Here is a 24,037-nt window from a genome sequence, read left to right as displayed (position 1 = left end):
AGTTTGCACAGTTCAGTCATTACTGCGTTCATAGCCAGACAGCTACTCTAGTAGTAAATTCTGCTAGTGTCCTGCAGTCAAACTCAAATCTCTGTTCAAGATCTTCAGCAACTCACTATGGATAGATCCATTGGTTTAGAACATCAAGTTATTGAGAAGGCATACACTTTAGCTTAGGTAGAATAAACATTGAGTAATCATTTCTTCGCCAAATTTTAGAAGCGACTGGGGCGGTTGAGAAACGAATCGAGCCAAGTGAAAATCAGCATCTGTTAATGAATCGCTAAATCCTTCAATCTAACAACGTTTTTCTATACTGGGGCAGATATGCATCCAGTCCATCTAATCAACATAAGAGATCCTGCCCATATCCATTGTAAAAACTCCAACAATTTTGGTATGAAATCGTTCTTCAAATTACACGCTCTATGCACTTCCCATGACAGGTCCAGACTGGCTCGTCTCGGGTGAAGAAGACTTCTCAGCATCGGCTATGGCAGCCTTTCCCTTGGATCCCATGAAGGGGAAGAAGAAGTAAGGTTGGAATATCGTCAAGGTCCACACAGAGATGAGAATCATGGTTCCGTCGAGGATGAGGAATGTGGTTTCGTTTTGCATGAGGGTGCTGCCCCAGCCCATTTGCATTTCGGGGATACTGTAAGGTTCGTTAGTATTGAAAATCAGCATGAAGCTTCACTTGACTTACCGGTAGATGCAACGGATGATAATGGCGACGTAGGCAGCTGTCAAAGCAAAGACAAACATCTTGGTCTTCTTGTCGCTCGCTCGGATGACCTGGACATCACCTCCAACGTGATGCTCCTCGCCAGCTCTCACAGCAGCGCCGTTCTTGATAGCCTTGTGTCTCCTCCAGATGTAAATGAGCATCAAACCACCACAAAAGATCATGTTGGCGAGTTGAAAGACGACACCAGCAACAAGCATGCCAGATCCAACATCGAGTAAATTCTGGTCCGGAATTTCGGAGTTCGTGGCGGCTGAAGAGATACCACCACCCGCGGCTTGAATAACAATTGAGAACAGATCGGTACCGACGAAAACCCAGGGGTATAGAACTGGCTTGATGAAACTGTACTCGCGACCGTACCACAGAACAAGGTGCTTGAAGGTGATGGAAATGGCAGCAGCGACGAGTGTCGGACCGAGAATGAGAAGAACCAGCTGAATGACGAAAGCGTTGTAGACCCAGGGATTCGAGCTCATGACGACGCGACCGCAGTAGCCGACCAGTTCAAAAATGGTGCCGAGGGCCAACCAAATCATGTAGGACCATGTTCGCGCTCGAATACCAAAGTAAATTTGTGGGATGAGAGCCAGCGCGTGGGCTACGACGAAAAAGATGCAAGCGCCGAGGTTGAAGTAATCGCCGTAGAGGGAGGCTTCGACGGGACATCGCTCAGAAACGCCACCGGAGCAGGTTTCGTAGTTTGGAGGTTGGTACTCCGTTGAGTTTGTATTGGTAGACATGTTGGCGATGTCTTTCTGTGCCTATCGAAAGAGGAGGAAGAGAGAACGAAAGGAGTGCGGGTCACGTATTATTTGTGTACTTTTGCAAAAGAGTCAGACAGTCATCATCCGTGGGGCACTCCATGGCGAAAACAAAGGAAGGAATGGTCAAGTGGAGGCAGTGCAAGAGCCAAGACATGGAGGATTAAGCGAGGTGCGTATTAATCTCTTGGCGTTTGATGTTGTACTCATCACTCAGTTCAGTCTGTATTACAGCATTAAGCTAAGCAGTCATATAGCAAAATACTACTAAAAGATTCACATCTTCCCTTTCAGTGACAACTAATATTATGATCCAAGTTAATAATTATAAATGACTTTTTCTCTCTAATAAAAAAATAAATAAATAAATATTGTCGGTAATCGGAACCCACCTTTAATCTTGGCAGTCGTCAAATTCGGTTTGATAAGATATCGCGGGAACTCGATAAACCCCGATTGGCCGATCCCTGCCTCGTTACACCTCGCGTTCGCTTTTCACCTCGCATTTCTCGGGATCGCTTACACAAAACAACAAGGATCAGATGTAAGATTACGACGCAAACAGAGACAATCTGACAACAAAACCCACTTGTAAGATCCCCTATATCAACATGTGGTGACTTGCAAGAAGAATAAGCATAAAATTGAAAATTTGTTAATGGTTGCCTCTTTTCATACTTTTAATAGTGGAGACACAAGAGAGTTCTATGTATGTGCTGCAACCTGATTTATTCTTAGTAACAGCATGGCGATTAGCGAGAAGATTGACTCACTTGGTTTGGGTTACATTGTGTTTCAATCGGAAACCCAATTTCCAACAAACTCATGTGTGAAAAGAGAGTTGCTTTTTGGGCCTTGAAAGTTGCAGAGCAAAAAGTCTGTATTATTAGGCTTTAGAATACACGAGAACTTGCCAAATGATAACCTTGAGGTGTTCGGTGAGAAAAAACGCAATAACATCTGCATCTAATAAATGTAGATTCCATTTATCAATCCCACTAGAACCATAACTAATATATTAAGAGCAGCATCACATCAAAGACATTGGTTATTGCCTCATCACTAGAGAATAACATACTCAATGTAGGTAAGTTTTTGAAGGTTTCTGAGGCATAAGTCCCAAGGTATATATATAAAATTAACTCAATAATAAACGCAGTTCTTAAACCTAGATGCTAATAAAGGTCCAGTCTATAGGTATATATTATGACTTATAAAGTTAGAATCACAATAATTACCATAAAAGCTCTTGTTCCTTCTAAAGGTTAGTTGTTAAACAATGTAGGTAAATAAGAATGACTGCCTAGCCAACTTTGCATATTAACTTTATAATAGTCTCTTTAAACTACCAGCCCTTTGCATCTTACAGTGAGAGTTTGTGTACATGCAGTCAATCTCTGCGTCAATATCATTTAACCTTTAAAGACTAATGGCCACTTGCTTTCTTTCTAAACTCGGTTCTTATATATAAACAACAACATTCCCCTGTAACAGCATCTATCTTTCCTTTCAACAACACATCCCCTTCCAACAGCATCTCACCTTCAACAAAATCTCTACCTCCCTTCTTCTCTATTCCCACTCGTCTTCACCAAAGACTGATACCACTCAAGATGTACAAGCAAGCACCAAGTCAGCGTTGGACCTCGTATGATGGCTGGAATTGGAATGGCTTCCAAGAAAGACTCGAGTCATTCATCCCAACGCTAGACATGGTAATGCTTCAGCATCACGCTGAGCTGCTTATAGGTCAGAAATGCAGAGTGAGCGAGCCCTTTTCTGCTGGGCAATACTCGGTATGCTTCGAGCTGGTTGCCGAGGACGATAGTCTGATCATCGCCCGCGTTCGATTACCTCGACATCCTGCTGCATCGTCAAACATGACCGAAGAGGACGAGCAATACCAGGTCACATGCGAACTGGCTACCATGCGTTTGTTGGCACAAAGACTCCCCCAGTTGAAGATTCCTTCGGTATATGCCTACGAAGGCCCTGGGTCACAACGCGCACTGGAGTTCGGCGCTCCGTACATGCTCATACAAGGCTTCTACGGCAATGCTCTACAAGACCTTGTTTATGACCATGCAACTGGATGTGTTTCCACTGGCTTCTACGCTCTGTCAGCGGCGGAACAGGAACAGCTCATAACACAGTGGACAGCAGTCCAAGCAATGCTGGCAACCGTGACGAGCTCTCAAATCGGATCCATCTGCGACGTCACAGAATCTGGTGAGCCCGTCATTGGCAGGATATCTTCAGCTGCCATGAACAATATGTTCCCGCAAGGGCCATTCCAAAACGCTGCTGAATACTTCACTGCCCTTGCAATGGGGGTTTTGCGAGAATCATCAGAGTATGACGGCATTCAGGAGCAGCCCGAATTGCTTACTCTTGGTGCGATTGTCTTTCTGGACATTGTGCGAAATACGCCATTATTTGAATCCCATGGACCATACCATCTCAATCATATGGACTTGCATGTGGGAAACATTTTGGTAGACGATGACTTGAACTTCATGGCCATCATTGATTGGGAGTTTGCCCAGACAGCACCATGGCAGGTAACCTCCTATCCGAGGCTCTTTCAACTACGGCCATCCGACGATACTCTCGAGAAAGTCCTGAACGATCCAAAGCATATTCGCTACAAGGACGCGAAGCTACAGGATGATGCCAGGCAGCTGTATAGCGAAAAGTTCGATGAGGCTGCAGCCAAGTATGGAGGTGGATCAAATCCCTACGGGAGTTATACAGAAGTATTGAACGGAGCAGCTTCAAGGATTTATGAAGCGTTTATGGAACTAGGGCATGTTCCAGAGCAGGACCAGCATCTTATCGATGAAATGGTGCTCCTGGCTTTTGGTGTGGATGATGGTACAAACTGGTACCTAAAAAACCTAGACAACAGGTGGAGGGCAGATAACTCATTTCGGCTGAGTCACATGTCTTAGGCCTCAGAAACATTGATCCCTGGAAGCACAGCAAATTGGATTAGTATGTCACTTTATGCTCCTCATGCCACAATTCTTGATAGGCTACTTAATTTTATACCCGAAAACTTCGGAGTCCAACTTTTCGACTACCCACTGGCTAGACCATACAAATACAGAATCATCTTTAGATCTAATTCACATTGTCACTATGTATTTTCTTGCAGTGAAATGACGTGTCTGCCACAGACGCTGCCGAAAAGTGACATACGTAGCTGATGCATGTACATGACACCCTTGAAGATGATAAGTGCTGAATTCTGGCATTGAATAGACCTCTATGTAAACGACGCCATGCGTCTTCGAGTCCTTGAACAATAGTCATGAACTGTATTTATGACTATCAGGATAAAAATAACACCATCCTGCTCGTCAATTATATCCAAGATGAGACAACTTGTACTTGTTGGCAGATGTGAAATGTACAAGATAACATTATATGTACTGGATAAGTATATAAAAGTTGAGGCCTAGTGCGTAACACTCTTTCCAATTGTGTTGCAGAGAAATAAAACGCGCGACTCTAACTTCCTTTAAGGTTGCCCAGTCATGGAATGGCCCGTCCCAGCGCACTGCCACCAAGAAAACAGGCAGCATTCAAATCCCTTCTCTCCATCAATTGTTTGTCCTCATTTTCCTATTTTGGATAAAGACCGGCAGTAAGGTGAGTGATGTATTGGAGTGTCTTCAGATACAGCCATAACGTCTCATCTAATCGGTAAAACGTAGTCGCCGGAGAACACTGTTCAAGTTGCTGGCCAAAATCCACTTGTTAAACTAGTCGACTTCAACAGAATAAAGGGCCTGATGGTCTCCTCAAGAGTATTTAGTATTTTCTGTACTCTAGTCAAAAAAAAGTCTGAGCATTCCCAGTTTTTTCCGACTTCCGTCCACGTAGAGTACAGAAATTAAAAAACAAAAATGCTGTTGAGGAGACCATCAATCCCTCCCAAGACTATGGTAAGGCTCCAAGCAACTGCAAGCTAGAAGCTTCTGTAGCGATACAATACTGTCCGTTCAGAGAGCCTATCTGCGTGGCGTCCTGAGGCTACTGCAATACCAACGTCTTTTCGCGACAGGCTGTGCTTGACTAGATGATGAAGCCGCCCGGGCGTGGTGGATGAACACAATGCGCCGTGGGGGGTTCGGACACCCTGCTGTGTAGGTTTTATCAGGCAGTTGACCTGGGTTTGTTTGTAGCGGATAAGAGATGTTAAATCTCTAAACTCTTGGTCCATTCATCCGGCATTCGGTGGACCATTCTCGTTTTGTTGAACGTGTGCCTGCAAAGCTTCTGCCTCACATTGCTGCTCCAGCTGTCGCCATGAGTCGCCTCCGCCTTGGTAGTGATGGTAATGGTGAAAGTGGTGGTGTACATGATGGTGGTGATGGTGATGTATTGTCTGTGCCGTCGAAGTTGGTAGTGGAAATTGCTCGGTGTAAGATTGCGGTATCGAATCATCTGCTGGAACGCCCCAATCTTTGGGCAGGGAAGGATTGCTAGCTGATCCAAGCCACAGGTTCTGGTTTGTGGGCGATGTTCCTGGGGGCAACATAGTGCCTAGTGAGGACCATGTCGACGGGGACGGCATGGTGAATGAACCGGTCGTATTATTCGGAGGCGGCTGGGATGGCAACGGCCTTGATGGCTGTGGACAATGTGTAGGGCCGTTCTGTACTTGGTCTGGTATGTTTGTTGAGAGATCGGGGGCAGGTCCAGCAATTGTGGGTGCCGCACCATCATTGGGCGTTTCTGTATCTTCACTGCCCTCGGAATCCCTCAGCGGCGAAGGCGAAGGCCCTGTGAAAGTGTCAAAGAAAGCCGAGTCCAGAAAATTGGAACCCATCTGATCATGGTTCAAATCGGTGTCCATCGTTGGGAAAGGCATGAGATGATCAGTCGTGTTTCCACCGCTCGTTTCCAAGCTGATGTTGGGATTTTGAGGCGCTGGTGATATTCCAATGTCTGTGGGAGACATCTGAGATGATGACGATGGAGTGGTTCCTTGTGACTTGCTCTGTCGTTGATGTGATAGCCGTGAGAGCGTGCGCCAGCGATTTCGACATGTAAGGGGAGGACGGCCGGGTATTCTCGCTGAAATAGCTACCCATCGATGACCTAGAGCCGCTACTCCTTGACGTAAGAGGTTATCTTCATTCGATGTCCAGTCGCTTAGGCGGTTTTTGGCAGATGGATTCAAGATATCATTGTATCTTTTGGAACATTGATCATCTTTTCTTCCGGGTATGAGAGAGGCTATTACATTGTCAGATGAGTTTGGTATCACACAACTGTAGAGTTTACCAATGTCATTCCAAAGTGGTCCAAGTCGTGCATAAGCAGACAGAAGAATTTCATCCTCTTGAGATGTCCATCTACCTTTGCGCAGTGAAGGATCAAGAGAGTGAAGCCATCGTTTCCGACAATCCTGTAGATCAATTAGTCCTTCATCCACCAAACATCCTCCACTCTCATCCACACTCTGTGGGCCATCATGGACCGCGTTGAGGCGCGTGCGGAGGAGAACCAAGACTCACTCACCTTTGCCGTACGACCCTCTAGCCCAGCAGCAATGTCCTTCCACCTTCCCTCTGAGCCTCTACTGGCACCAAAGTGGCCGACTAGAGACCTCAGAGTGGCATCCTCGGCTGCAGTCCAGGGCCGTCGATGTTTTGGTGTGTTTGCGGGGGGAGACTGTGGTGAGGTCTCTTGACCTGACATGGGATATGCGCGCGCGATGAGGGACGACAGTGAAAGAGAGATTACTCATCGAGGAGCCGGCATCACGTTTCCATAGAGCCAGGACTAGTGGGTAGGGCTGAGTTGGTGATGTCGATGTTGATTGATTGAATGTTCAAGATGGTACGGTTGTCGAGTTCCGTTTTTCCGTGACTACCCGAAAAGAGGAAAGTGGGGTTCCGCCTCAATTGACTGCGCCACATTTCTTATCGGTTATCAGTCACTGGTTCTGTTCATCCGTCATTGTAGTTCTACCGGGTAAATGGGGTGGTTTTTGAAGAATTTACCTGATGATTGCAAGCCTCAAAGTGTAGTTAAATCCTCATAAAAGATGGTCTTTTGTCCTTGAAATACATTTTCATCGCTGGATAATGGGTAGTCCGTTGTATCGTCTTTCTTGGTGACTTGTTCTCTGTTCTTGGTAACGAGTCACGGCAGAATATCTACCGTCTCTTTTGAGTGCAACAACCCAAAAGCACCACAACACAGTTGGTGGATTCGCAGCGACTTTTCATGTTCTTAATTTCCCTCATACACTGATTTTTATCATTCATACCAACACATCTCTTATATAAGTACACTAAAAACATTGTAATTACGGCCAGGTGCAGCTCTTGTTTGACGAAAAATTTCTGTCGTCAGCCACTTTTGGGAACTGACGCCAACATTGCCTGACCCAGATCTTTAATTAATTGACAGTCACCTAGCATTCCTAAATTCCGGAATGGAGCTACAACGTGGAGGGATCTTAGAAGTTTACATGTGCGACAAGAATACACTTCAAATCCTCCCATGAGAATATCGCGACACAAAATTTGACAAATGCAAAAGAAGGGACGGGATGACGTTGAATCATTTCTCAGTACCTGTCCTCAGAAACAGAGTAAAGAAGGAAAAGAAAAGGGCGGCAATGGATTCTTTTTAGGATTTATATGAAGTGTCGCATGTAGAATTATGCCTCGGCAGATTGTTCACAACCCTGCACTAAAAACCATGGGAAATCTCGTCTAGACATCAACAAGGTGTGTTCGTGGATTCTTTAGCGCCCCAACCCATCGGAAAATTAAATGCTTGGCTCTGCAGGCACAAGTGACACCAGCCAGTACAAGGGTCTGCTAGAGAAGAAACCTGGATATTTGATGCTACGTTGTCTTGTACGAAAACTAAAAAGACCCAAGATCTCGAACAATCTCTATAATGACACGCATATTCAAATCAGCCCTGCATGACGCGTCTGACCGCCAGATTCACGACGATGAGCATGTGGTTGGTGGCTTCAGGGTTTATGGAGTTACCATTTTTAGATGGGATAGTGTTTTGACGGTTAAAACGGCGCTCGGGTTGAGCGGCTTCTGGTATGTAAAAAAAAGTTTGATGGTGGGTAGGAGGGAAAGACGTCAGTGGGAAAAAGAATACGAGTGATTGGTTGCTTCGTAAGAAAACGAAAATACCAGATTTGCAATGGGAATTTCCGAATTGGATAAGTTAGAATGGTCTAGACCTTTGTGAGACAAGAGAGAAGAGGGAGAGACAGAGAGAAAAGGAGGAGGCACATGCGAAAATCCTTTGCTATCGTCGTCCTAAAAGGAAAAAGTCAAAAAAAAAAGGTCAGATGGTCTTTTGTCTTTGGGTACAGTCGGTGAGCAAAAGTTGGAGACGAATCTCATTTGTCGGTTTGCGAAGGTAAAGTATGAGGGAATTTGAAATGACGGGCGCAAAGAGTTGAGTTTATGACGATATTCATTCCAAGTTGAGACTAGTTTAAATAAGGGTTTCTCTCTGTGACTGTCCTTGCATGCATATGCTCTAGTTAGACACTGCCACTCCCGGAAATGGTATCCCGATCCCACAAAGAAAGTGTCAAGGGGGTGAGAAACAAGACCAAGAAGCTATGGCCATGCCAAGACGGCTACACCCACGTCCAAAATGCTTAATTTAAGCACCTTATTTTCTGTGCCTTATTTTCTCTCTCTCGCTCTCTCGCTCTCTCGCTCTCTCTTTCGCCCCGTTGACTAACCCTTGCCACTGGAACCAAATCCGAGAATCTGGGTTCTGGTAACGTAACTCGTAACCGTTAAAATATGTGCTGTTGGTAAAAAACTGGACACCTTTCCAAAAGTTCCCTTTCGCCGTTGTGTCAAATCTGGTTAGCCATAGATCCAACTGGACTGGGCTTGTTCCATGTCAGACAAGCCTTGTTTTTTTTTAACTCTTGTCAACCCAAGTCAAACATCATGCAAACATTATGAGCTAAATACTTGACTGGAACCTGCACTACATCTGGTGGAGCTTCTCACCCTTCTTCTCCTCATTGATACAAAGGGGCTGAGTCGAAAAGCGGTGATATCACAAATCGAAACTGGCTTGTGCCCATAAACGGTTAGTTTACCCATTCTCTCATTTCCTTCCCCCTCAGCGCAGCCCTGCGCGTAAGCTCGCTGGCTGGCTGCCAGACTAACTAACTGGAACAGCTAGAGGCACATGTAGTCGCATACTCGCCCCTACCTTCAACCACACGACTTTCTCGCTGGCGGTCTTGGTACACATCTTGTATAGCTTCACTTACCTCTACAACGTGTTTCATAACGGTAATCGTCCAATGCATGAGGCATTTATCCAGCCGGGGAGACAAACCATACTGAATAGGAACAGCCGAAGAGGCCTCCTCTAATTATAATGAAAGAAGTAAAGTCTTTTGGAATTGTCTAGACTTTGCTACTGTTTTGTATTAATATCACTTGAATTACTACACTCAGTAACTCTCTCACCCACTCTTACACACTCTCTCCTCTCCTCTACCCTTCTCCCCTTCTCAAGCTCTTTTGCAAAAAGACAATCATCACAATGGCAGACCCAGACATCATCCACGGTACAAAGGAATTCGATCCTGAAACCGCTCATAATCACCGCATCACCTTCCAAGACGGTCCTGATCGCGGCCGTCAAGACCCCGAAGCAAACCGTCTCGGCCGTACTCGCTCCCGTTCCCTCTCTCGTCGTCGCTCGCACTCCAGCTCTCGAAGCCGTATCCACCCTGCCTCCCCCTACTCAGGCTACCAAATCGAGTACCGCACTCTATCCATCCAAGTCACCGAAGCCAAACAAGTCGAGCCCGACACCGAAGACTCCAAAGGTCTCAAACCAAAGACTGATGAGGATTATTTCTCAAAGCTTCAGTACCATGAACTTCAGGCTGAGCAGTTGTGTCAGCAGCTCAACGTCAGCGCTGACTCTGGTCTTTCCGAGAGTGCGGCTGCGACGAGGCTTGAACGCGATGGAAAGAATACCCTGCCTCATCCCAAGACGAATTACATCAAGCGCACTCTCAAATACATCTTTGGTGGCTTTTGTTCCGTTCTTTGGGTTGGAGCCATCATCTTCTTTCTCTGCTGGCAGCCGCTCAGCAACCCACCCTCGAACCAAAACCTATCTCTCGCCGTTCTAATCCTTATTGTCATCTTTCTCCAAGCTGGCTTCTCCGCCTTTCAAGATTGGTCTACCGCCAAGACTATGAACTCTATTCTTGACCTTTTGCCTTCATTCGCAATGGTCAAGCGTGACGGTGAACTCAAGAGTTTGGCAACAATTAATCTTGTCGCCGGCGATGTCATCCATCTTCAAGTCGGCGACAAGGTCCCAGCTGATCTCCGCATCATCAGCCACTCCGGAGACATCCGCTTCGACCGTTCTGTCCTGACTGGAGAGTCTGATGAGATTGAGGGTGCTGTTGATGCAACTGATGCCAACTTCCTTGAGAGTCGCAACATTGCTTTCATGGGAACTACTGTCATGAACGGCAACGGTGTCGGTGTCGTTATCCTCACCGGTGGCCGAACTGTCATGGGACGCATCGCGACTTCTACCTCTGGCGTCAAGGACTCTGCAGCTCTGATTCAGAAAGAAATCACCCGCTTCGTCACCATCATTGTTTGCATGACTATTGTCCTTGCACTTGCCATTCTACTCACTTGGGTTGGTTGGCTTCGCGTTGATCACCCAGACTACATGAGTGTTCCAGCAATGCTTGTCAACGTCATGGCTTGCGTCGTCGCTTTCATCCCTGAGGGTATGCCTGTGGCTGTTGCATTGACACTCATGATGGTGGCTCGTCGCATGAAGGCTGTCAATGTCTTGCCCAAGGGTCTATCAACTGTTGAGACATTGGGCTGTGTCAACGTCATCTGCTCTGACAAGACCGGTACTCTCACTCAGAACCAGATGTTTGTCAGCTCTGTTGCCTTTGTCGATAAGAAGTTTGAGTCTTCAGATGAGTTTGAGTATCTTGTCAACAGCAAGGAGGCCGATGAACCTTCCATGGCTTTACAGCGCGCTGCTCTCCTCTGCAACGATGCATCCTTCGATCCCACAACCGTCCATCTTCCCATCCAGGAGCGATCCGTCATGGGTAACGCCACAGACAGCGCCGTTTTCCGCTTCGCCGCATCTGGACCCACTGGAGATGGCCTCCGAAAGACTATGCCTCGTGTCTTTGAGGTTCCCTTCAACTCCAAGAACAAATGGATGTTGACCGTCTTCCAGTCCGACAATGAGAGGGGTGCTTACCGGGTAATCATCAAGGGTGCTCCCGATATCCTCCTCGCTGGATGTACCAAGTACTGGTCAGCCGAGTCCAACTCTGTCGTCACTCTTACACGCGACGCACGCATCAAGTTCCAGCAGATCCAAGATGAAGCTTCTCGCCGTGCTGAACGTGTCATCGTGCTTTGTGAAAAGTTCATCACCCCTCGCGCTGTCGCCGGTACCAACAGTTTCAGTGACGAAATCACACACTCTGCCATTCAAGACCTCACCATCGTCGGTATGCTCGGCATCATCGATCCTCACCGCCCTGAGATTCCAGCCACAGTTGAGCAATGTCGACGCGCTGGAACTCGTTTCTTCATGGTTACCGGTGACTACGCCCTGACCGCCGCTGCAATCGCCCGCAACACTGGTATTTTCTCATGCCAGCAGGACCCTGACACTATTGACTCTCTCTACCCTGGCACTCCTTCAAGCAACGAGGAAAAGAAGCAGAAGAAGCCAAAAAAAGGTGACCGCGCTGAGATCATCAAGCGAAGTCTCTTGCTTGAGGGTGCCAACCTTAGCAGACTTAGTCAAGAGGATTGGGATGTCGTCTGTGCCTATGAGGAGATTGTCTTTGCTCGTACCACGCCTGAACAGAAGCTTCGTATTGTCACTGAGCTACGTGAGCGCGACAACGTTGTCGCTGTCACTGGTGATGGTGTCAACGATGCCCCCGCCCTTCGAGCTGCTGATGTCGGTGTCGCTATCGTTACTGGAAGTGACGTCGCCATTGAAGCATCTGATCTCGTCCTCCTCGATCGGTTTGACTCCATCGTCGACGCCATGCGCCTTGGTCGTCTCGTCTTCCAGAACCTCCAAAAGGTCATCTCCTACCTTCTTCCCGCCGGTAGTTGGTCCGAGATCTGGCCCGTCATTCTCAACGTCTTCTTCGGTGTTCCTCTCCCACTCAGCGCTTTCCTCATGATCATCATTTGTGTTTTTACCGATCTTTTCCTCAGTCTTTCACTCATCATGGAGAAGGAGGAATTCGACCTTCTCTCCCTTCCTCCTCGCAATCACAAGCGCGATCATCTCATCAACACCAAGATTTACACACAAGCCTATCTGTTTACCGGTTTCATGGAGACCATCACTGCTCACTCCATGTTTTTCCTCTACATGTGGAAGTACGCCAAGTTGCCCGTATCAGAGCTCTTTTTCCTCTTTGAAGGATACTCAGAGGGATATCACGGTTACACCAAGGATGAGCTCATCAAATTCAACAACACTGGCCAGTGTGTTTACTTTGTTACACTTGTGTTCCTTCAATGGGGTAACATCCTTGCTGTGCGAAACCGCCGCTTGAGTATTTTCCAAGCTAGTCCTTTGAGCAAGGCTCATCGCAACCCTTGGTTGATTCTCAGCATGCTTATCAGTTTGTGTATTGCCATATTTGTTACCGAAGTACCTGGTATCCAGAACTTGTTTGATACAGAGTCTGTGCCGATTGAGTTTTGGCTCATTCCTATCCCTCTTGGATTGGGTATTTTGGTGGTGGATGAGATTAGAAAGTTCTTTGTGAGAAAGTATCCAAAGTCTTTCTTGGCTAGAATAGCTTGGTAATAGTTGTTTGGTGGTTTATCATAGTTCCATAATAGAATATCTCGATCAACTACCACGTTGATGAACGAGAATGTTTAGACTAAATGATGCCCAATTGACCAATGCGAATCTACTTCAATTCTCGATGGAATAAAGTAGATAGTGAAGCGTGTCTGTTATTACTTCCACTAGTTTTCCAAGCGAGCTGATCTTCAGAGGATCATGCTAGCTAGCGTCTCGTCCGAACTCCATCAGGATCGTGAAGTCGGAGCTTTTTGAGTTTTCTCTTCGCCTCAGAAGTTGGGCTCTCAGCTTCGGCACTTGGTAATGACAGAATGATTATGAAGAACAGGGCACGGCAACTGTCAAATGCTCGCCTTGATTCTGTTGTTGACATTTTTAGTGGAAGATGTGATTCGTTTTGTGGATAATAACAGACAGGGATATTAGTCTGTGCAGAGTCGTCAAAAAGGGGATCACCAACTTAGTGTCTGTTCCTGACCAGGACCCATGCCCGCATAATCTTCAACACCTCTGAAACCCTCTCGCCTCTACAACTAATGTTTGACAACGGCCAGGGTTTGTGAGAGACAAAAGAGTACTAGACGATAGTCTATCAACAATTGGCAGTATAGCAAAACGATAGTTCTAATAACACAACTCTCGGAGTTGCCGGTCTTGTCTAACCAACTTCTGGGTCATTTCCAGAATATTATGACCGACAATTGACAGCAAGGCTAGAGGAATACGAGTCCTTAGCGGGTCAAGACCCAATATTCTCCACGAACCCTTGCTAGTTACATACGGCAATGGTGATGCTCTTGGCACTAGTGGCGGTATTTGATAAGAATCGGGCAATTCTTTTTGTTGTTTATTCTGAAACCCATCAACATCAATTAATTTGATGTATGAGGAGACGATATAGCATACAGACATAATGGCTGCAGACACAGTATCAAACATCACCAACAAGGTGCAACACGCCCCGTCCGTCGTGTCTTTCCTCGCTATCGGCCTCTTGCAAGGCGTGACGGTGTCAATTCTTCAGGGGTTTGTAATCTTACCGCTGTTTTTGTTTGTTCCATCACTGACATTGTCCAGAATTGTTGTCATCAATTGGAATGAGTACCTCAAGCCAACTGTGTTGCAAGTCCCAAGAGGATACACAATCCCAGCCAATTTAGCCATCTTCATTTTTGGCTTTGTATTCCAGCTCATTTTCATGATCGATGCAATTCGTCTCAAGAGTACAGCTCAGGCCATGCTTGCCTGCCTGCTCAACGCTGGTTTCCTGCCTCTGGCCGTCTACCAGCGCAAGCAAATCAGGGAGAGTATCGAATCACTCTCAGGCTCTACTGATATGAACGGTGAATCTTTGGTTCACCTAGATAAGCCTATTTGGGAAGATATTGGCGGTATTTTGTTCGCCATGCCGTTTGTCGTAGGAGTCTGCACCCTCTTTCTTATTATCACCGTTTGGTACCTTAAACAACACTTCGATTGGCAAGCGTATCGAAATGTTGGTGCAGATGCTAGGTTAAGAAGGATTCGAATGATTCACCTGGTAGGCAGATCTCGTCTTGTACTGTCAATTCCAAGCTAACATGTCTAGATCTTCGTCATGTTTGCCAAAGTAGTTATTTACTTTATTATCTGCTACGAAGTCATCTACGGCGTCACCCAACTTCGAGGCATGGGAACCGAATTCATCATTCGCATGGTTCTTCTTGGAGTTGCTGTTATCATCACCATGCTATCTATAATATTCAGCAAGACGGAAAACCGCATAGGCATGGTGGCCTCGATCGTCATCTTCCTCGCCAGTATCTCTTATTTCATCTTCAACATTGTCCGGATGCAGACCCACTGGGACAATTATGGAGCCACAGGTGATATCATGACTTGCTATGCTCTCATGGCTGCTGTGTTTCTTCTCGCGACAGCCATCTTTGGCATGTTGTGCTTGAAGAACTTCTATGGAGGTCTGAAGGAGTATCTGGAAAAGCACGAAGAAACGGGCCAGAGGCCTCCATCAGTCAAGAATTTTGAACTCGATGCTAGAAATAGCTTCAGTTACCAGAGTATGAGGGGCATACGGGATCTGGACAGTTAATGGTTTATTTATGGAATTGAATACTGGTTGGGTTGCGGTACTAGGCGTATGCGTGGTGTTAAAGGAAATAGAAACAATATTTATAGTAATAGTAATATACAACCAAAAGTCCTGTATTTGGAAAGCATCAAATATCTCTTATTAAAGAAACAAGACCAGATAAACCTAAATGATATGGATATAAGCCTTCCTGTATCGATTCTATACCACAGAGCATCGTGTTCAGCGAGGCCACAGGGCTCAACGCCAGTGCGTGCTGATCGTCAAGTCGAAAATAAGCTCCGTGATCGACCCGAGCAGCCTTGTGATGAACAGTGATTCTACGTATTACCTACTTTGTATTCAATTGAATTGTTCAATTGTAGCCTCGTTCATGATGAGGGTTACAAAAGTGTAAAAGGCCGATATCGACGTACTTCTGTGTATGGCAAAGGACAAGATATGCTTAAACTGAGACCTCATATTGCTTAAGATGATAGATTACGCATCGACATGCCATAGTGGTAGAAAACGTTGAATTAAAGTTATTTATTCTATTTTTCAAATATAGATTGTCTCTCAGAGACACAATTAACATATATGTTGTACTTTTGTAAAACGAATGCCATGATCACAGCCATGGTAACATTCTTCATTATCGCCAGCGTAGCCATTATCCATCCACCATACTACTTCCCACTTTTTGCATTATGCTATGCTTAGTAGGTATAGCATAAAGGACCCTTGGAGGGGTTCATAACATCTCTAACCTTGACGTCCTTGGCAAGGCCAAACATGGGGAGAACATCATCAAGCTTGACATTGACGCGGTCCCGCTTGGGGTAGAGCATACCCTCACCATCATACTCGGAGAAGCGGCTAGCCTTCTTCTGCTGCCATTGCAGCCAGACACGGTCGATCTGAGCGTGGTGCATGAAGAAGAGAGGCTCGTTGGGAGAAGTAGTAGGGTTCATCTCTCCACCGAGAGAAGCGTGGATGGTGCCGTGAGGACCGCCCTCGGTGGCAGTGTGGAAGTAAGACCAGTTGCCAGCCTTCTGGAGGTCGTTGATGCCCTTGGAGGTGATTTGTGGCACCATCATCTTATAAGCGGCGGGCTCACTGACCTCGGGCATGTTGCGGAAAAGACAGTGACCACCCTTGGAAAGAACCTTGGGCTCATCCTCGAGGTACTCGGGTCGGAGCTTGGAGAATCGGCCATCCCTAACACACTGGAGGCCGGTGCTGCCTGGCCATTCCATGTTAACTTGGTCTCCGTTTCCACCGAAAGCGTCCTTGGACATGAGAGGAGAACTCAAAAGACCCTTCTCCGCATCCTTGGTCCAGTCCCAGTATGTTCCAGGGCCCTTGTAACCACAGTCGCGAAGAGCCTGCTCGTAAATGACACCAAAGTATCTGTGCCAAGGAAGGAAAGGAGCGCCGCCGTGGACTGTTACAGCAAGTTAGCCAAAAGAACAAATACGATATATCGGTTTTGGGAATACTGACTCCAGTCGTTGAGCTTGAAGTGGACGTAAGGGAAGTCATCGTACAGAGATGACTTGAGACCAATGCGAGAAGGCTTGGTCTTTAGGCACAGAACAGAATCGAGGTAGGCTTTTTGGTTGGCAGCGCCAAGTTCACGCCACTCAACCCTCTTGGGAGGAGTAACGCAGGCCTTTTTTCCGAGAACATCGGGGACAGTAGGAGTAGTAGCGGGAGCAGGGACAGCAAAGGCCGGAGCGACAGCGCTCGCAATCGTGAGGGCGGAGAAGAACTTCATGGTCGGTAGTCGTGAGTAAGCAATTGGGTTGAACGAAGGTGTGTTGGCTAAGCCAGCGAGTGTATGTGATTAAAGGTATTAGAGAGGGAAATCTGGTGACGAATGTGATGCTGAAGATTTCGGAAAGGTGCAGACCATCGTCTTTTATTCTTTCTTTTGTCTGGGGCAATGCTTGTTGTTAGTTAGTCTACTAACTATCGGCGATGCCTTACGACAAGGGATCACCCCGTATAGCATGAACGGGTAGTAGCTCTCGTTTGAATGCCTGTTGACGGTTAGACCAAAGGCTGCCAAGCTTAAATGGATCAAAATACGGTCAAAGAGCTAAACTGCAAGGCTTGATACGAGATGAATTTGACATCGTTCTAGAACACGGGCCTCTTCCGCCACACAAGGCTAAGTCGACGCCAAGTAACTAATTTTAGATGCTGCACGAGGAAAAGGCAAGCCCGAATGGTGGAACTAGATCCGTGCTAGTGATTTGTTTCACGATCGTCCTCTTGATTTACTTGTTTGGGATGTCTGCTACGACTCGTGACTGAATGGTGGTGCTTGGACAAGAACAGACTAACGTTGGAAAAGAGGGAGTAGCTAATAATCACGATGGGATATGTTTACGGGAAAAAAAGGAATACTTATGGATCCAATAAGATACCGGTTCATTGGTACTGGATCCCTCACTATCAAAGTCAGCAAGTAACTCGACTGGTAAACGATCAATCTTCAGGGTCAGCAGAATTCTCCGCTACAAGCGTAACAGAGCAAATTGTTAGGTCAGTCAGTCGAGCTTTTGCTTACTGGACTAGAGTTGCGGCGAGCTAAGTAAGATTATACATAGATTTGCATACAGGGTTCTGAAACAGACCTCGTATTATTGAGATTTCCGGATAATTCTTTACCAGTACTAACCGTGCGCTTTCTTGGCCTCAGAGTGTCAGAAAAATTGGCAGTTGAAAGCATAAGAGACGAAATTAGTAGGACACTTTATAATCCTTAGACTCTATTTCTTAGACTACTTGTTTTTATTACCTAAGACTTAGGAGATAATCTTTTCTGTAACCAACCAGCTTGTCAACAGCCTGTCACTGATGAACCACTATCAATGCATTGCATTGGCTTGTTACCCTATATTTGTTGGGAATGGGTATCTTCAAGTTCTGTCATATGACAAACTCGCTCTGTGGTAATACTCTTGATCATCGGATGCTATTTCCAGATGTCTGACTAATGCCCCGTCAAACTGGTGAACTAAGTGTAGATAGTGCCTGACTCTCCCAATACTTGATTGCGGTCTGCAGGAGCTCCTTGGCTGTGAAACTCTCCTCAAAAGCTACCTCGCCCATAAAGCATTCGCTATGCTCCATAACTCTCCGCTGAATTGTTTGTTGTGTCTCAAAGTCCATATTCTGCAGAGTAAAGTCCCAACATCGAATCCACTCGCCACTAAACTTGTCCAACACTGACTTGTTACCACTCAACGCAGCAGCTCTCAAAAGCTCAATACCGGATTTACCACAGACTTCCACTTCAGCTACATCTTTCATCTCCACAGCTGATATGAATCGCTCTGCAAAAACGCCTATTAATTGTTGTGTCGCTAATGCACCGTCTTTTCCGAGAATGTCGACGTCAATGACTGCCTGAACCCAGAGCTTGGAGGTGACAAACGACAGACGTTTGAACTTTTCACCGCGTCCAACAGCCACGACAAGGAGCTCGATTCCGACCAGGGCGAGTGCTTTGGCTTTTTCCCATTTTTCGTCAGGGCTTAGGTTTTCGTCTGACATGTAGCCTTTTAGTTCATTGGCTCGTCTTTGAACGACGGCTTTCAACATGTTCTCGCCGTATCCTGGACGCTGAATCAGATTGTTCAATGCCTCAACCCAAGTATTAGCGATCAATCTTATGACTTCCTTGGTCCCGTTTTCGATGGCATCTTCCAGAATCTTTACAGCCGCTTGGGTCATTCTATCCAACACCTGTTGGAAATGCTCACCAACTCCATCTGCAGCAAATGTCTTTGTAGCTCTCCGAAGGTACAAGCGGGATTTCCCAACCCGTTCAGCGTCTGGATCTTCTTTCCCAAAGCAGTTCAAGATGCCAAGCCCAAACTTGGAATTTCGTTTGCTCTGCTGGTCTCCTTTCTTGATGCGTTGCTCAGAAGAGGCTGTGGTCAGCGTAACGACATCGATGAAGCAGTTTTCTCCAAGTTTGGATAATCCTCTAAGGAATGGCGTGGCTCCCTTGCGAATCTCTTTGTGGAAAAAGTTTTCAAACTCTCCGATGAGGTTGTTGGTGGCGTTTACGCTGCTGGCTTTGACAGTGGCTCGAAAGATCCTTCGCTGAACCTTTTGTCGCTCGTGAGCCGCTTCTTCATCGTTTTCGCCGTACGTTTTCGCGCTTGGATCCGCCTCCAATAACATCTCCATGATCTTTTCATGTCCACGTGCGCTGGCGGCTTCGAATGCTGTACCCATCATTCCCTTGGACTTTGAAACTTTGGCACCCTTGTCTAACAAGAGCTTAACAAGGTCAGCGTTTCCGTGATAGGCAGCTGAACGAAGTGCTGGTCCGAGTCTACCACTCCGATCATTGATGTCAACGCCGTGTTTTATGAGTTCCTGGGTAATTTCCAGGTAATGACTTGGTTCCTGACCCGGATTCAGCCCCGAGGCTGCTGCTGTCAGTGGGGTTCCATATGTCGGGTCACTAGCATTGACATCCGTTCTGTGTGCACATAGAAGCTTGACCAAGTCAACATGGCCATGAAAGGCTGCAGCGTGTAGAGAGGTACCGAAAGGTCCACACGTTTCGCGGATTCGAGATTTCCCATACTGTTCGAGTATCTTCTCAGCACACTTGTTACAACCGACCAGTGATATCGCTTGTAAAGCAGTCCCGAATTCGCTTTGCACGCGAACGTCGGCTTTGGCCTTGACAAGATTGCGCACAACGTTTCCATGGTGCTTCTTACAAGCCGCGATCAATGCTGTTTCGTTGTGCTTGTTCTTGACGTCAAGATCAGCCTTGAGGTCGATCAAAAGCGTGACAACCTCGGCGTTTCCACAGTGGGCAGCGTAGTAGAGAGGAGTGCAGCCCGAGTTGTCTTGAACATTTATATCAGCGCCACCTTCGTTGAAACTACTGATACTTGTAATCACAAGAGATCACGGCGATCATATAATATACTAAGAGGTTAGGCATATAATTAAGTTTAATTATCTATAATATTAATAAAATTAGCTTTTACTTTAGCTTTTTAACTTTATATTAAACTCTTAATTATATATATAAATTTCTTTATTTAACTTTAATTTAAATAGAGTTTCTTATAATTTAAGCTATTATAGCTAGAATATATTAAAAAGCTATTATTTAAAATATTTATATTTATTTTTAATAGTTTAAATAAAAACCTTTAATTTTATAAATTATAATATATATTAATTTATTATATTTTAAAAAATAATTTACTTTTTTATAAAGTTAATTTTACTTTTAATATAATAATATATTATATTAAATTACTATATTTTTTATTAAATTTATTATAAATCCCTTTAAAAAATAAAAAGGCTAAAAAATTATAAAATTTTATAATTAAATATAATTAATATTATATTATTTTTAATTAATAGTAATTATTCTATAGAGATATATTTTAGCCTTTTTATTATAAAAATATATAGACCTTAAAATTAAATTAAAGTTATATATAAGGCTTTAATAATCTAGCTATAAGTATATTAAAAATACTATATATATTATCTAGCTATTAAGCTATTATCTTTTAATTAAATTATAAAGTAATATATAATTAATATTATAACTATAATCTAGGTTAATTTAATATATTATATATTAAAATAGAATAATTTATATCTTTTTTCTTAATAATTTTATTAAATAAAAAAAAAAATATATAATATTATTATAATTTTAATAAAGCTTTTATTCTTTAATATAGAGTTAATTTTATTAAACCTTATTAAAAAGTATAGCCTTATAGCCTTATAATATTATTTTATTACTAAATTTTACTATTCTTAAGTATCTTATTTCTTTATAAAATAATTAAAATCTTAGTTATGCATAATATTAGTGCCAGAACGCTTCATCTTGTTTACAAAGTCCCTAACATCGGCTTGATCAATGTCATTGCGAATAGCCCAATGAATTGGCCTCATGCCTTTTGCATCAGGTTTGTCCGCGTCAAACCAAGAATTCTCGTTGATAATGTCAAAGAAACTGACGAGCGCAAAGTACCCGACAATGTGCTCGTGTGAAATGCCGTCCTGTATTGATTTGCCTTGACTGATCAGGTGTACTTGGAAGGCCAGCTGCAAGTTTCCTCTCTCCTCAGCCTTTCCATCCTTGTTAAAAAGAACTTTGAACAAGTTGAAGACAGTTTTGTTTTCGGAATCGTCCTTGTTGTCTATACTCTTCTTGAGGCTCCGAAACCAATGGGACGAGGAGAACCCCAAGAACGGATGTTGTTGTAGGATTGACTCAAGGGTGCCCTGATCATACCATGTAGCTCCCCTTTGTGGACCATCCGAGAACTTGTCCGAGCTCAGATAAGAAAGACAGAGCGTTGCGATGCGACGATGATAGATAGTCGACCTGTACGTTCTGAAGAAATCTACCACGGTCTTGTGGCAGAACTGAAAGACACCCAGGTCTTCGTTGATTTCAACAAGGTGTTTGCAGAAAGACGGGATCAAGTGGGCGTTGTTGGCCAAGTTCTGCTCGTAGGACTCATTGACATCTCCATCATCGTTCAGAGAAAGAGCGATAAAGACGGTACGTTTTGGCATTGGCGTCGTGCTGTGAGCCAAGAGAGCCATCAATCGTTGGCATACTCGTTGTCGGAAAGGATCACGCGTGTCATTCTCGAAACTGTCTGCGTAACCTTCAAACATCTTTTTGATTTCGTCAGGTGGGACAAGATTCGTCAATGCCATGTCTACCTGTGGCTCCATCTCCATACTGCAGATATTGAGAGCTTGTAATCTGACCCATAAGAACCTGGATCATTTCATTAGCCGCAGCCTCTAGTTTGAAGATCCGGTGACCTACATCCCGTTCGCATTCTCGCTCAATTTCTTAAAGGTTCTTTCTCTCCACTCCGGGTTCTTGTCAAGGAAGTCTGAGTGCAAAGTCTTCTCAAGATAAATTTTAATGTCGTTCCTGTTTCTGTCGGTCGTGACTTCAATGCTGAAGGTGTCCTTGAGTTCCAGCTCTCCAATCTGATGAGAGTTACGGCAACTGATTGCCACACTCAAGTTACACTTTTGTGTTGTAGTCCTGAGCCAATCGAGCAATCGCTCTTGAAGCCTCATAGGGAGCTGGTCCAGGGCATCAACTGCGATGTACCTTGCCTTTGTCGAATCCTTGAGCAATTTCTGGACACCCTGCTCAAGGTACTCAATCGGGGAGTCGTCTCCCCAAACATCGGTGACTTGGTCCTCAGATATTTGGTCCCAAAATGTTAGAAGTATCTCCCGGTACGATTTATCGCTGTTTTCATCGTTGCTGTCTCCCACATAGAAATACAAAAGGTGAGCTTTGTTTCCGTGTTTTGAGTGTATATTCTCGATGACACGAGACCTATCATGTGTTAGTTAGCCTCTAATATTCACGGGATGACCTTGGTATAGGAATGATTGATACTGACATCAAAACAGTTTTTCCACAACCCGCTGCAATCTCATTAGTTCACGTGAACCACTCTGGTGTAACGCAAATACTTGCGACGACCGTGAATCCACAGCACTGATGAGCTTTCCTTGGTGTTCGACCATTTTTGGAAGTCCCCTTCTTCCACCAGCCACTCGCATGTTTTTGAATTCTCCCATTCAGCCTTGTTCGCGTTATGAGTCTTTTGGGCAATGTGCTTCTTTCTCATTTCTGCTCCTGGGTTGTCTGTGAGTCTATGTCAGTCAGTAGCCACATAAATGAGTCTCAAAAACCAACAGAAGATATTGTCTCCATTGTGTACTGCTTGTGTGAGCCCAACGTTTCCCCTTTGGAGGATGATGCCTTTTTCAGACATTGTAAGTGGAATATTCGAATAGGGACCTGGTGAAAGCTATTCTACGTTTGCAGGAGACAATTGGGTGTGTTGAAATCGGCAAATCCGTGCGTAAAACATATGCCATATATACTCTTTCACTGGTCCATCCTAAGGAAGAATTCTTTAAAAAAGTTGTGGCAAACATGCTGAGCATGATATCTGCCGTCCCGGGAGCCTGAAAGCTCAGCCGTCTGCATCTAAGCGAGAATCATGGCGATCAAAATCAGTGTTTAACGACAAATAACAATGCCAAGCCATGACGAGGTCAATATTGACAAGGTGGTGCATTTTCCTGAGTCGTGAGAAGCGGATCAAGAGGAGGCCTGAGCGGTCTGCCAAGATGGTGAATACCATGTACTACAGAGTACATACAGCCTCTTCCCACAGATTCGCGATCATGGAAAAGCGCAAAAAGAGGAGAAGCGCGTATCTTGGAGACTTAGTCTACGTGTCGTGCAGAGTATGTACATCTATGGAATTCGTCTACCGTCAGTGGATGGAGAAATTACAGTTTCTAAAGCCATATTTCTTCTTCCTCTGTGGAGATGGACCCAGTTTCCCGCTATTGCGTTGCATTTCACAATTTCCAGTGAATTATCATGTATTCTTGTGGGCCATGCATGCCCAACTTTTTATTTGTTCAGCTTGTAGAATACTGAAAGGGTAGCATGTTGTGGTCTTTGGAAAGGTATTTGAGTGTGTCATAAAAACAGACCTGTCA

The 24,037-nt window shown here is 45.0% G+C and overlaps 7 protein-coding genes across 7 annotated transcripts; 3 read left to right on the top strand and 4 right to left on the bottom strand.

Moving 5' to 3' along the window:
- Positions 1-426: 426 nt before the first annotated feature.
- Positions 427-1,488, bottom strand: FPOAC1_007001 (uncharacterized protein; the record flags this gene model as incomplete). The annotated part of the gene is made up of 2 exons (XM_044851473.1): positions 427-655; positions 707-1,488. 2 exons carry the CDS (start codon positions 1,486-1,488, stop codon positions 427-429), a joined length of 1,011 nt encoding a protein of 336 aa, XP_044710185.1.
- Positions 1,489-3,122: 1,634 nt separating this feature from the next.
- Positions 3,123-4,460, top strand: FPOAC1_007000 (uncharacterized protein; the record flags this gene model as incomplete). The annotated part of the gene is made up of 1 exon (XM_044851472.1): positions 3,123-4,460. One exon carries the CDS (start codon positions 3,123-3,125, stop codon positions 4,458-4,460), a length of 1,338 nt encoding a protein of 445 aa, XP_044710184.1.
- A 1,277-nt stretch (positions 4,461-5,737) lies between these two features.
- On the bottom strand, positions 5,738-7,221 carry FPOAC1_006999 (uncharacterized protein; the record flags this gene model as incomplete). The annotated part of the gene is made up of 2 exons (XM_044851471.1): positions 5,738-6,517; positions 7,042-7,221. 2 exons carry the CDS (start codon positions 7,219-7,221, stop codon positions 5,738-5,740), a joined length of 960 nt encoding a protein of 319 aa, XP_044710183.1.
- A 2,862-nt stretch (positions 7,222-10,083) lies between these two features.
- Positions 10,084-13,389, top strand: FPOAC1_006998 (uncharacterized protein; the record flags this gene model as incomplete). The annotated part of the gene is made up of 1 exon (XM_044851470.1): positions 10,084-13,389. The coding sequence occupies one exon, from the start codon at positions 10,084-10,086 to the stop codon at positions 13,387-13,389; it is 3,306 nt and encodes a 1,101-aa protein (XP_044710182.1).
- Positions 13,390-14,305: 916 nt separating this feature from the next.
- Positions 14,306-15,481, top strand: FPOAC1_006997 (uncharacterized protein; the record flags this gene model as incomplete). The annotated part of the gene is made up of 3 exons (XM_044851469.1): positions 14,306-14,418; positions 14,470-14,932; positions 14,981-15,481. The coding sequence occupies 3 exons, from the start codon at positions 14,306-14,308 to the stop codon at positions 15,479-15,481; spliced, it is 1,077 nt and encodes a 358-aa protein (XP_044710181.1).
- A 698-nt stretch (positions 15,482-16,179) lies between these two features.
- Positions 16,180-17,240, bottom strand: FPOAC1_006996 (uncharacterized protein; the record flags this gene model as incomplete). The annotated part of the gene is made up of 2 exons (XM_044851468.1): positions 16,180-16,907; positions 16,967-17,240. The coding sequence occupies 2 exons, from the start codon at positions 17,238-17,240 to the stop codon at positions 16,180-16,182; spliced, it is 1,002 nt and encodes a 333-aa protein (XP_044710180.1).
- Positions 17,241-18,475: 1,235 nt separating this feature from the next.
- On the bottom strand, positions 18,476-23,295 carry FPOAC1_006995 (uncharacterized protein; the record flags this gene model as incomplete). Its single annotated transcript, XM_044851467.1, has 6 exons — positions 18,476-20,346; positions 21,352-22,268; positions 22,320-22,850; positions 22,883-22,942; positions 22,991-23,165; positions 23,217-23,295. 6 exons carry the CDS (start codon positions 23,293-23,295, stop codon positions 18,476-18,478), a joined length of 3,633 nt encoding a protein of 1,210 aa, XP_044710179.1.
- Between the last annotated feature and the right edge of the window lie 742 nt (positions 23,296-24,037).

Source organism: Fusarium poae, chromosome 2 (genome assembly GCF_019609905.1).
Source record: "Fusarium poae strain DAOMC 252244 chromosome 2, whole genome shotgun sequence".
Lineage (NCBI taxonomy): Eukaryota > Fungi > Ascomycota > Sordariomycetes > Hypocreales > Nectriaceae > Fusarium > Fusarium poae.
The sequence above is the reverse complement of the archived record's forward strand: the minus strand, read 5'-3'. Positions and strand labels throughout refer to the sequence as shown.